This window comes from Agelaius tricolor, unplaced genomic scaffold (genome assembly GCF_023055355.1).
Source record: "Agelaius tricolor isolate 1412-34295 unplaced genomic scaffold, bAgeTri1.0.p SCAF_8, whole genome shotgun sequence".
In the NCBI taxonomy this organism is placed as follows: Eukaryota; Metazoa; Chordata; class Aves; order Passeriformes; family Icteridae; genus Agelaius; species Agelaius tricolor.
Window position 1 is genome coordinate 19,719,727 of NW_027269268.1, and position 12,890 is coordinate 19,732,616.

General features: G+C 43.4%; 1 protein-coding gene across 2 annotated transcripts in view; it reads left to right on the forward strand.

Moving 5' to 3' along the window:
- The window catches only part of PPP3CA (protein phosphatase 3 catalytic subunit alpha), a 171,174-nt gene extending 166,620 nt beyond the window's left edge, over window positions 1-4,554 (forward strand). For both annotated transcript variants that reach the window (XM_071431847.1, XM_071431848.1), the window contains one exon: window positions 2,806-4,554. In XM_071431847.1, coding sequence (XP_071287948.1) covers window positions 2,806-2,999 — 194 coding nt within the window. In that variant the 3' untranslated portion in view covers window positions 3,000-4,554. The remainder of the gene's footprint in view (window positions 1-2,805) is intronic.
- Window positions 4,555-12,890: the final 8,336 nt, after the last annotated feature.

Sequence of the window (12,890 nt, forward strand, 5' to 3'; positions counted from 1 at the left end):
GGCTCAAACTATCCTCAGCAATTTCTGGTCAAAGAAAACACATAGCTTTTTATATATTCTCTCTTTTTGTTGTTGTTTCTTTTCCACTTTTTCTTTATTTATGCTTCAGTTTGTTTCCTTTCTTTTAGGTCACTAATGAAAAAATTTATTGGTCTTTTGTTATAGTACAGCATGTTTCTGTTTCCCTTTAAAAGTAAAACAACACAAGACATTTGTCTGCAAGATGTCTGCTTCTTTTGGTAGTGGCAGTTTACACACTGGATATTTACGTTAGAGCAACCATTAACACGGGCACCATTTTAGCTGCATATAAAGTGACTGGCTGCCTTAGAAGATTTCTGAATGCTCAGTATTGAAAACTGGTGCTTTGTTGACAGACCTCTAATTTAACCCTTAACAATTTTGAACACTTCAGGTAAAAGCTAAGTAACCATGTATTGCAATGTAGATGTACAATATTTGTTCAGTATTACAAAGTTTTGGAAGAAGAATTTTCAGAATTCCCCTTTAAAACAAAATTCTTCAGTTGTATTTTGTTCTTGCCCCTCTCAAATTTTCTGTGGGTCTTTTTTTTTTAACTAATTAAAAAAAAAAAATCTGGTGATTGTTGTCCTTTGGTAAGATGTGCCATTTCGGCCAGTTGAATTTGTTTTTGAATTTTTTAAAGCAGTGATTAAAATTACAGAACAAATATGTAAGAGAAAATACAACTGCTTTCTAAATAGCAGTGAGTAAGCTGCTATTTATGTTGGAATTATCTATTCCTATCGGCAATCTCTAATCTGCAGTGTGCATTCTTGTTGACAGTTTGGCTGTTTTCTGTGATTTTCTGTGACTATGTGTTGTGTTTTAGTAGACTCTCCATGTAACCTGCTAATATTCGTTGTCTGACCAGCAACTACAGCAGAGCACCTTCCTTAGTGTTACAGACAATAATGTGTCTACTGGAAATACAATCCCTTAATGTGCCCCCATGCCAGCAACATGCACCCCTCAAGTTCATTCTCGATTTGCCATCCTTGCTAGTTAGCCACTGTCACCATAGTCACAACTACTGCTCCACACAGGTGAAGCTTCTGATGGAGGAGAAGTTTCACCAGTTCTCCTTCAGGGCCCGGTAACACCAACTGGGCTGTGCTGCTGGCAAGCTCCAGGACATGGCAACTGCTTCAGCTTCAATGCAGCCATCCATTAAACTATTGCTTTAAGGGATTGGCATGGGTGCTTGTTAGACATCTTCATTTTGTGGTAGAAGGTAAATTAAAAAAAAAACCCAACCCAAAAGGCAAACCTTAAGAAAACTTACTGTACAACCTGTTCTGTTTTCACTGCTTCGTCCCTGCTCACTTGACTAATCACCATTATGTTGTTGTTTTTCTAAGTTGAAGTATAATACATGTTAAAAACCATGCACTTCACAAAGTTCCAATGAAACATTTGTGAAACTGGCTAAACAACTAAATCCTGAGACAAACAGGATGTATCATTTTTCACAGGAAAGGTTGGCACAACCAGCATGAAAAAATGCCTTTTCTTGCTCCCCACTAAATACAAGGATGGTAGCTTGGTACCAGGGATGTTCTGGGGTTTTGGATGTGTTAGGCTTTTTTTTTTTAACAGAAGTTACCAGCTTGTCCAGAATCAGGACTCGACATAGGAAGGAGAGTAGTTGGGGATAATGGAGAAGAGAAAAGGGGAGAAGGAATACTGAATTGGATCCCTGAAACTCCCCTACCATTTTCTCCCCAGGGAGTTTGCAGTTTCCTGGTACTAAAGCACCATTTCTGCTCTGTGGCATGTTATGATAGAGGCCTAGCAGAAATTCCAGTTCTGGAAGTGGAGTGCACTGATTTGGTACAGATAAGAGAAAAAAGACAAAGAAGGCTGATCTACGGGGCTGAGACCTGCTGTTTGCCTACAGTGCTTTTTTTCTCTTTTGCTTTAAATCTAAAGATCTGCAACACTTCAATTAGAGAGAGAATAAAATAAAAATCACAGTCTGTGAGTACATTCCTCAGCCTGTGGCTTCCTTCTGAGGTTGGGATGGCCTCACCAATGTCGCTGCTAAAGGGCAGATCATAAATCCTCAGTTGGAACTTTGGTCCTTTGTCAGTGCATTTCCTGAGCTAAACTGTATAGCTGTCCAAAATGACAATATCCCTGATCCATGTTGCACAGTGCTCCTGCCATTTGACTCAAGCTGCTTTCCAGAAGTCCAGGGTTGTATCAGGGAGGATAATTGCCCCAGGCAATCAACAACAGCTCACCTGTGTTGAGAACAGAAGGCAACTTGTTGTAGGGTCACCCCAGATCTTCCCTAGCTTTCATGTATATCCCACAAAGTGGCCTCACCATGTCATCACCATCTGGAAGCAGCCAGCACTTTTTGCATGATCTTTGGCAGTGGGGAATTTTGCCTGATGAAGAGCACTAGGGCAAGGCACGGTGTCCGTAAGGCTGTAAGTGGTGACAGCAAGTGCCAATTCACCAGCTCACGGCTGTGCCCTCAGCATGGTTCCAAAGTGCAAACCATAGTTTCATGTCAGCGTCTTGGTGTTCCAAGCAGAGCCCCAGTGGACGACAAAATACTGGAAGTTGATTGTGTTGAAAACAATAGTTGTGTTGGAAGGGACGGTGGTGGTGAGCCCCAGCTCTTTCTGAGCGTGGTAAGGAGTTGGTGGTGGTGTCAGATCTTCTCGTTGCTGCCTTCCCAAAGAAGGACTCCTGCACTTGTTGCTAAATTGGGGGAAAAACTGCTGAGAGTTTTAACTTGCTAATTTTATTTTTCAATAATCCTTTATTTAGCTATCAAAGGATTTTCACCCCAGCATAAGATCACTAGCTTCGAAGAGGCCAAAGGCTTAGATCGAATTAATGAGCGAATGCCTCCGCGCAGAGACGTGCCATCCGATGCCAACCTTAACTCCATCAACAAGGCAATCTCCACAGAGACTAATGGCACGGACAGCAACGGCAGTAATAGCAGCAATATCCAGTGACCGCTGTCTGGGAGGGGGGGTGAGCTGCAGGGCGCGATGGGGTTGCTGCACGTCAGCACTGGGGTGTTCTTGCCTCTGATAATAGCTTGTTTGCTCTGGGGGCCAGGTGTTGGATTCAGTTTACAAAAATCATCAACAAAGAGATCGTCAACTTTAATTTGGTGGGAGGGCGGGTGGGGGAGACACACCTCCTTTGGATATGCCTTTAAATGCTTGTAGAAAAATGAAAGCTCATGCTGGTATATATTGCAAAGTTAGGGGAATGAACATGTTTTCCTACTACATTGGGAACGTCTAGCTATGTTACTGAAAGGCCTTTTATTATGTTACTGGACATGAAAACTTTGTTTAATTTCTTACTAACTATTGTACGTTTACAGTTGCAGCACTCAACATCTACAACATCGAAACATTTTTAACAAAATGTACAAACTAAATAAGGACTATTTATTGATAATGTTTTGCTACTCTTGTCAGACAATGGCTATGAAATAAATTAGGCACTCTTTAAAAATATAGAGAAAAAAAGAAAAAAAAAAGTTGGAAATTTGTTTAAAATGCCAAAAAAAAAGAGAGAGAGAGAGAGTGAGAGAGAGCGAGCGAGAGCGACAGTTTAATTTTGTACAGATTATGCTTACCTCAGGTTTCTTTAGTGTGCTTCAATGCCCTTCTTTAAATATAACACTTACCTTACTAATTTGGCGGCAATTATCTTTTTCTTTGTTAAAAAAAAGACTGGAATAATAACATTTATCTTTTTTTGCTGTTTATATTTAGGGGGGTTTGGTTTGGGAGGTTTTCTGGGGTTTTTTTGGTAAAACAAGTCTTGGTTGTGGCTTGCTAAATTTAAATATTTATGAGTGGTGCATTTTTAAGTATAGTGAACAAGACACCATATTAAGTGCAGTGAAAAGCATCTATATTCTGTAAAAATCTGCCTATGCATGTTTTTTAAGAAAAAATGGCTGTATAGGCCTGTATGGGACTGTAATGCGCTTAGTGGTCTGACTTATACTGGAAATGTATGTATACTGGCGTACTTTATATTCTCTAAAAAGAAAATGCTTAATGCCTTTGAAATTTTGTAATCAAAAAAAGCTTTGAAAAATCTAAGGGGGGAGAGTATTCTTAAAGTTTTTAACATAAGCTTGTCAGTGCACATATAGATGGGTAGCATGTTTAGCAAACCTTGTGAAATTTAAATAAGTTTGTAGTTACATGTGAAATTCTAAATGCATGATAACTGTTAATGTCATAATGGTTTAGTCATTTTGTTCTGTTTTGTCATGTGCCACAAAATGTGTAATTTTTTCACTTTTTTCCCTTTGTATATCAGTTACGGGTTTCAACTGGTTCATTCTAAAAAAGAAAAGGAAACAAAACAAACAGTCCATTGATATTTTTTAACAATTGTATAAGTGCCCAAGTAATTCACTACAGCCTACAGCCTTGCCTTTGTAATTTGACTTCGAAATGTTGGCAATCAAAGCATGCACTTGTAACAATGAAAGAAGCATTTTATATTACTACTCAATAAAAATGTGCATGAACTTAAGCATCCTGCCCTTTCTTGCTGTCTCAGTGGCAGAAGCACGCAGGCACCTCATGCGTGTGCTTCTTGTTGTCTTTTGCTGTGGACAGGAGAGGACCGCTGCTGTAAGAGATGAGTGACTGGTTTCAAGATTCAAGGTCAGTTCTTTACCAAGAAATAAACCCATGTGTTACCCAGCTACTGACTTCTGTCAGTTCTTCAGTTCTGCAGACTTCCCCCAAGGTCTGGTTAGAAGGTTGGGTTTTCACTAAAATGAATGGGACGTAACTCACAAGTAGAGTGCACAAGTTAAAAAAAGCCCTCTGTGTGTTTTCCCCTTATCTGGAGTGTTTAAAAAGGTCAACAAGTATCATTTACAATGATTACAATTTTATTTCAAATGCTCTTTCTTTTAGTCAGAGAAGAACTGTCAAAGCTCTGCCTTATTTTCTCCCTAACTGTGCTCAGCATCATCCTTCCTGAGTCCATCATGCTGCGAAGAGCTGACAGATGATGCCAAATGGTGCAATGATGTGGGTATTGTCTTAGCCCTCCTTTCAGGTACCATTATTAAATATAGGCTCAGTGCCTGCTTTCTTACATGTTTTTCCCACTTTAGCTCTTGCTAATTTTGACAAGATACGACAGGTGGCAAAAATAAAGAGGTTTCATAATATCTGGGACTATTTCAGATGTAACTTTTCATTTCAGATTGTGTAGAGTGCAGCACAGATGCACAGAATCTGTGTGCTCGTCTGCCAGGTGGAGCTGTTTGTCCCTCTGGTTCAGGGGCACGCTGTGTGCAGAAGGGGACAGTGACACTTTGCGTGACCACTTGGCTTTCCTGCTGAGCCCTGTGTGCTCCCTGAACACTGCAGGTTACCTGAGGTTAAGTCCTGCTCTGGAGACGCCCCGTGCTGCACGGCAGCGCTGCTGGGCAGCCCAGTCTGCTGTCTGCCTGCATTTCACTTAGGCCCTGGCAGTTCCACCAGCCAGCCTGATAGTACAGAAGGGGGGGTTCTGCTCAGCAGTGACTCTGCTTAGGCTCTCAGTTGGTAGATTTAACCCAAAAGGTCCATGTTACCAATCACTTGGGCTGGAAATGTCTCTTGTAGTTGCTGACGAGTTTATTAGATAAGCAGGTCAGCCCAGGATGAGTGCTCCACTAGGGAATGTACAAAGTGTCTGGTCACAAAGGAGATTTTGGAAGTTTTTGCATCTCAAAAGAATGAAAAGCATCCGGAGCATGCAAAACAGCAGTGTCCTGTGCATCCAGGTAGGATGGCCAGGCTCCTTCCTGAAGCAAGCCCTGCCATCCTACTGAGGGGCAGTTTCTGGATTGCTCCAAGGGGTAGTCTAAGCTATACTGAAATGTTCCTGGAAGGACCAAAAACGATTTCCAAAGCTTGTCTCATTTCAGGGCATCCAATCTCTTCCAGCTTTCCTTCTTTTTTTCCTAATGCAGAAGAAACTGTGGATGAATTTGAAGAAAAACCCTGCTGCCACTGAAGGCTGAGTTTTGGATTCTGTGGCCTCATCCGTGACATGTCATGCATGGGGCTGTGTCTCCCTGTACAGATATCTTCCTTGTTCTTACTGAATACCCCACCTTAATGCCAAAACCATCATTGGTGCCTACTTGAGAGATTTACTGTATTTTTAACCACCTGAATCTTGCTGTGTGAGGTAGTGTTTGATATAGTGTCTTATATTTTCTGCACTATCATAATTCTGCTTTTCAACAGCTATTAAGCACAAAGTGCATGAGCTCTTAGTGTATATTTTTTGCAGAAGACAGCATTCGAATTTTTTCTGGATTTTCCTCCAAAACTGCAGTAGATTTAACCCTACTTAAGCTTGTGCTAGTGTTGCCTACTGTTGGGCACAGGTAGGAATTTTTCAGCATTTTCCTCTTCTGAAGCCTCTAGAGGAGTCCTGACTCTCTCCTCCCTAGCTTAAATTTTTAGTGAAGTGGCATTCAGAGTGTAAAATAATGAAAATTTGGGGGCATTTTCTGGGTGCAAGCTGAATTTACGATTTTAGTCCTTAGAAATCAGTTTCCCTTCTTTTTTCAAGATACTGTTGCTCAGATTAGTCAGATTGATGAGTCTTCCCACTTCTTTGACTAAGAGAGGGATGTGAGAATCAGCTATTCCAAATGCTAAAAAACCACAAGCACCAAAACAACCATTTGAAAAATAGTTTTCAGTTTGCTTTCTTAGTTGTTTTTGGAATTATGTTTAATCCCCTTAAAAGTGGCCATTTTGGGCATGCAAAAGGATGAGACTTCTTGGTCTTCAATGATTTTGGAAAAAATATATCTACATTCACATTTTCATATGTAAATGTTCAGGCTTGTAGGCACTTTCCTGGCAGTAAAAAAAGATGAGCTGATGGAGCTAGAGATAGGGGTTGGGGTTTTGTGTGTTGCTGAGCTGATGTTGCAGTATCAGGCCTGCTGAACTTTATAAAATAAAAAGTTTTGTGAGGCCCTGATTTTTTTTTAAATATTTCTTAAATAACTCGAGCAGTTTCAGTTTTACATGTGACACCAGGTTTCATCAGGCTGACAGATAGCTGTGTGCTCTGGGCAGTACTCTGCCAATGATTGCAAAGGCAAGGACTGCCTTGGCTCTGTCATCCCTGTCAGAAGCTTGTTTTAGGTAAAGTAACTTGGCAAAGATTGTGCTAAAGGACTGATTTAGCCATGCAGTGGGAAGCCTGCAGGCATGGTGACAGACATGACAGTGTCTGCTCCTTGTGCAGCCCCACTTGTGGCCATCACTAGTTGCTCTGGGATTCCCCACGGCCCCCCTTCCCTTTTGGGCAAAGCCTGGCATGGTTGTCTGCTGGAAGTTTGTGTCTGGACACCCAGTTAGGCAATTCTTACAGCAGCAGGACTTGAGCAAGAGGTGGTTCTTTCATATTTTAGCTTTTGCATTCCTGAGGCAGCTGATGCCACTGACCATGCTGTGATTGAGCAAGCCCATTGCTCTCAACATTTGGCTATTTAATAATTTCCTTTGCTTTAAATGAGCAGTTGAACACTGTGACCTGGGCTAATTTCCCGGAGTTCTGTGCCAGAGGAGACTGGCATGGATCATAACTGCTGTTGTGCTACAGCATTGAGAGTCACTGAGGCCAGCAGGTACTGCTGAGATGGGCTCACACAGGATCAGCTGGAGCAGGTTGACTGCGGCCATGTACAGTCAGGTCTTGGGTATCTGCAAGGATGAAGACTCTGCAACCTCTCTGGGCAAGCTGTGCCAGTGCTTGAGAGCTCTTAGAGTGCAGAAGGCTCTTTCTTACATTTAAAAATTTGTTGTAGTTCAGTTTGTGTCTTTTGTTCTGTTGCCAGGCCTCACCAAGAAGAGCTTGGCTCTTTCCTTTTACTCCCCCCATCAAGTACTTATCACCTTTTCTCCAGATTGGGCAGTCCCAGCTCTCTCCATCTCTTCAGGTCTTCCAATCCCTTAATCACCTTTGTGTTCCTTTGTTGAACTCACTCCATGAAGTCCATGTCTCCCTTGTGCTGGAGAGCCCAGACCTGGGTATGGCTCTCCAGGTGTGTCTCACCAGTGGAGAGTGAGGAGGAAAAGACTCAACCTGGTTGCCTGTAGGTGCCATTTGACGTTTAAATTTGATGTTTCTGGCATTGTGAGTTCAACAGATGAGAGCAATACCTGAGAAAGTGGAAGAAGCAGAGCGACATTGCACGTGCAGAGCTGAGATATACTAAGGTACAGATCCAAGAAGATAAGAGAAAATGAATGCCTTTCCAGACTGAGAGAGCAGTGAAAGACTGGATTAGTAGTTGTTTGCCAGGTCTGGTAATAAATTTGATTGCCAGATTTTCCAGGTAAGTATCAATTGCAAGAGGGAGGACCTTCTTCACTCTTTGTCCACTCCTGTGCTTTGTCCACACCTACTGCTGATCCTTCAGAAGGTGAAATAGTCATGAAAAAAAATCTCACCAAATTTTTACAGAGGGAAATATTTCCTTCCTGTATTCAGCAAGCAAGTGGCTGAAGCACTGAAGCATGTGATGTGTATAAAGTCATTACCGTGGTGGAGATCTGCACGTTATCACATAAATGAGAGATCTTGTGCCTCCCTGGGGAGGGAGAAGTAACCTTCTGACAAGGTTGCCTGAGGAGGAGGTGATTTGTTTATCTGTCACTTGGTTGTTTATTGTTTTCAGTACATATTTAATAAGCTTTGTAGTCAGACTGCATTTCTCTGAGGAGAAAGAGCACTCTGAAGGGAATATAGGTCTGACATTTTGGCTGAGCTTAAATAAAGCTGCAGAGCTGATGGACTGAGAAGGCCCTGCAGCCATGGACCAGAGTGCCAGAGAAAGGAAAGGAATGAGTAGTGGGACTGGGAGGAGAGATTGGGTTATTTATTTCATTCTCTTTTCAAGGTAGCCAGGAGAAGAGACAGTGGTAGCAGTGCTACACTGTGAGTCTGAGATGACGAGGTAAGGAAGCTGTACCAAGCTCCCAGGGCTCTGAGTAGGCCATGACAGAAACTAGGCTGATAAAATTCACCTGAGAATAGATGTGCACTTAAAATTTATAGTGGAGTTCAGGTGCTGACCTGAAGGCAGTTGTGTAGAAAAGGAAAGCAGGCAATGGCATGGAAGGTAAAGTTTTGGAGGGCAGACTTGTGATAAGGAATGAGCTGGGATTCAGAGCCCTGGCAGAGGAAGAAGCACAGATTGTGGAATAGAGTGATACATTTATTACATGCTGAAGAGTTGAATCAGTTCAGCCTTAGTGCAAGGATGGTATTACTAAGGAGTTTGGACCTTGTACAAGGGAGTTGCCATGAAGTCAGCTGGGATGACTGGCTAAAGCCTGTGCTCTCTGCAGGATAAGAGGGCAGGAATTATGAGGACCTTAAATCTCAATTAGCCTTGTAAGGTAGGGATTGCAACTATCCACGTCAGAGAAAAATAAAAAGCTAGCAAGGAATGGAAAAATGACCTGTTAGCCAAGTAAGCTGGACATGACCAGTAAAGTCTAGGAATACAGTGAAAACCAGCATGAGTCCAGCTGAGTTATCTTTGCTGATCATGGTTGAAAAGCAGCAGAAAACTTTTCCAGACACTTGAATAGAAAAAGCAAGGTTAAATAAGTGGGAAATGATGCAATGACGGTAAGGGAGAGGTCTAAAGTATTGGCCAAAGGACTGTGGAAGGAAAGCCAAGAATGAGATTTAGGGTATGGAAACAAGGACTACAGGAGTCGAGACAGAAGCAAGTTAAGAGTTGACAGCACTTATTCCAGGAAATTGCAAAAGTTTCTTTCCTAGTCACAATAAAAAATACCACATTTGCTTGCTCGTCAAATTAGCAGTGCTCTTTAAGAGCTCTCTGAATGGGTGGTATGTTTTGAAAATATACTTGGAGGATATATAAGTACAGAAATTTATATAAATCAGGAGCAACCACAGGGTGATTGGTCTAAGCATAATCCTATGCAAGGATTTAAATCTTGAAGGAGCTACTGACCACAATGTGTGTGAGGGGCTGTCTGCTGCGGTACTGTGGGGCAAACAGGCACAAAGGATCAATGTGAGGAACACGCACGTGAAAGCTGAAGCAGAAAGGAGCCAGATGGAGGGAGGAACACAACTGTTGATGTTGGAGAGGAAGTTAGAGATAGCGAAAAGATTCCTCAGATGTAGCAGGTAGAAATTTAGCCAAGCAAGTAATGCTTGTGGCATTGTAAGTTGTTTCATGCTTCTTTTTTTGCATCTGCCTCTGTCCGCTTTCCTAGGTGAGACTTTTCCTAGGTTTGTATTTTGCTAGGGAGACTAGGATTACTGAGGGGCATCAGGATTTCCTACCAGGGATTGCTGGTGGAGGGAAGTTCTTCCACATGTTTCTCTTCCTGTTCTTTATTTTCTTCCCCTCTTGTCCCTTTTTCTTTTCTCTCCCTTGTTCTTTTGCTTTATCACAGCCACCATTTTGCCCTGGTTCCTCTTCCCAGATCCTCTGGGGCACTGATGCTGCCTGCGTGCTGGGCTCAAGCTTTTTGTCCCTATAAACAGTTCCTATTTTTGTTGCTTGGGAATAGGTAGTGTTAGGAAAACACTGATATTTGTGGGGAAAGAGTGACTGGACAGGGGAATAAGATAATTTCTCTCTTAGCAGATGGGGAAATAACATTGGCAATAAGCTATAGACACATTGTGAAAAGTGCTGACATTGCTGCAGAAGTAGGTTGGCATCAATAGGTGATAGTACTGATCCTTGCTGAGGAGCTGCTGGGGAAAACAAGCAGAGGATCAGCTCTGGGTAAGGGGAGAAAGGGGGCTTCTGGCCTCTCCTGCCTCTGTGTGGCTATTTTATTTATAGTGGAGAAAAAAAATAATGGTTTTGCCTTCACTCCCAGTAAAGTTTGTCTTGGCCCTTTCACCCCTGCAGCTTTTTCTTGTAAGGAGTGATTCATGCGTGTGCCTGCATATGGAAATAGATTTGCAAGACTTGCCAAACAACTCACCTCCTAAAAGCACAGCTGGGTGCTGACACTGCAGTGTTTCCCTCAGTCCAGAAAGTTACATCCAGAAATAACCTTCCATCTCTCAGAGCTCCATGACTCACACAGGCTTTGGGGGGTGCAGGGATTCCCGTCCCCAGAACGCCCTGCTGCTGCCAGGGGCTCAGGGAGAGCTCACCGCCAGGGAAGCAGCTCCTGGCAGAGCCTGCACCAGGAGATGCCATCCAGCCCACCAAGTCAGAGCAAGTTGCTGCTGTGGGGACCCGAAGGGGTACAAAAGCAGGCATGCCCTGGCCCAGGCTCCCTGGGGATGTGTTGTCTGCAGCTTCCCAGTGGGGAATGGGGGGACCAATGTGTCAGGACTTGTGGTCCTGATTCACCCAGCTTCCTAGCCATGGTTCCCTCTGTGGCTCAGCTGGCAGCTCCCAAATGATGTGTTTTCTGTTAAAACCACCAGAGCCATCATGTGGCTTGTCTGAAACTCAAGGGGTTCTTCCCTGAGAACGAGCACCTCTGGAGTGGTCTTCCATAATGACTGAGAATATGTGCTGTGACACCTACTGGAATCTAATTCCAAATCCTCCCACATGGCAGGGGGGGTTGGAACTATTGAGTTTTCTTCCAACCCAGGCCACTCTACATTCTACAATCTATAGTGATTATTCTATTAAGGTATAGCTAGCCAGTAAAATAAAGATATTCATGCACTAGTTAGAGAATGGACAGTTGCTCTGCACTGCCTGGAATTTCTTGCTGGGCTGCTCTTTGGCATCTCTGCTCCCATGCCAGTCCAAGAGTATGAAGCTTTAAGTAAAACTATCTATAGAAATGCTTTACTTTCTCCACTTCCTGTGGACTGTGCTTTTATTATTGTTTTTTAACACAGTTAACCCAAGTTCACCTTTGTGTGTAGTGCATCAGAATTACTCCTGGCTCCTCACAGCTTCATCAGGAGTGTGAAGGTAGTGTCAGCACAGACTCTGCCTCCAAGAAGTTACTTATGTAGATGTGTGTGTGTATATATATATATATGTATATAGATGTATGTTAGCCAGCACAGGTGTTTTGGAGAGAGAATATGATCTTTTTTCCAGCATTTAGATTGTCTCAGTATCACACAGTTATCAAGAGACAAGATGTAAAAGTGGGATATTGCCCTGTCTGCCTCTTCCCCCTCTTGCTGTGTCCCCATGTGTCATCTGGCCCTTCCTCTGGGTTTCTTGGCTGCTCTCTCCTAGGAAGTCTGAGGGACTTTCTAGTCCCTCTCTGGGAAAGCTGAAGCACAGAGATGACCCAGGGGTGGCTTAAAGCCTCTCAGCCTGTGTGGCAATTGCCCCAGCACCAAGAGCACCTGCAGCCCATCCCCACAGCACCAGCTCCAAGGGGACTGGGGCTGGGAGGGGTATCTGCAGCTCACTAAAGCAGAATTTCTCAGGAATCAGAGCACAGCACAGTAAACAGCACTTAGGAGCTGAAAAGTGTATGTGTGGGTAGCATTATTGTTGCTTCTCCTGCTGTTGCTGGCCTGGCAGCCTTGCCTGCCCTTAGCTGCCCTTCCTTCAGGTGAAGCAGGAGGCCAGAGATGAGCCCATAGGGTGAGGATGTGCTGCAGGGAAGCCAAGCCAGCAGCCAGGGCAGGAGCTCACCTGCTCAGAGCACACTGCAGGTGTTTGCAGAAAACCTGAGCCTGTGGGAGCTCGGGGGCTGCCCGGTCAGTCCCTGGGATTCGCATCAGGATGAAGAGAGCACGTGTGTTATGGCAAAAGTATTCTCCACAGTTCAGCAAACTTTGCCAAAGTGTTCTCAGGGGATGAGAGGATACAGTGCAGAGCAGCAGGACAAAGGGATATCTGG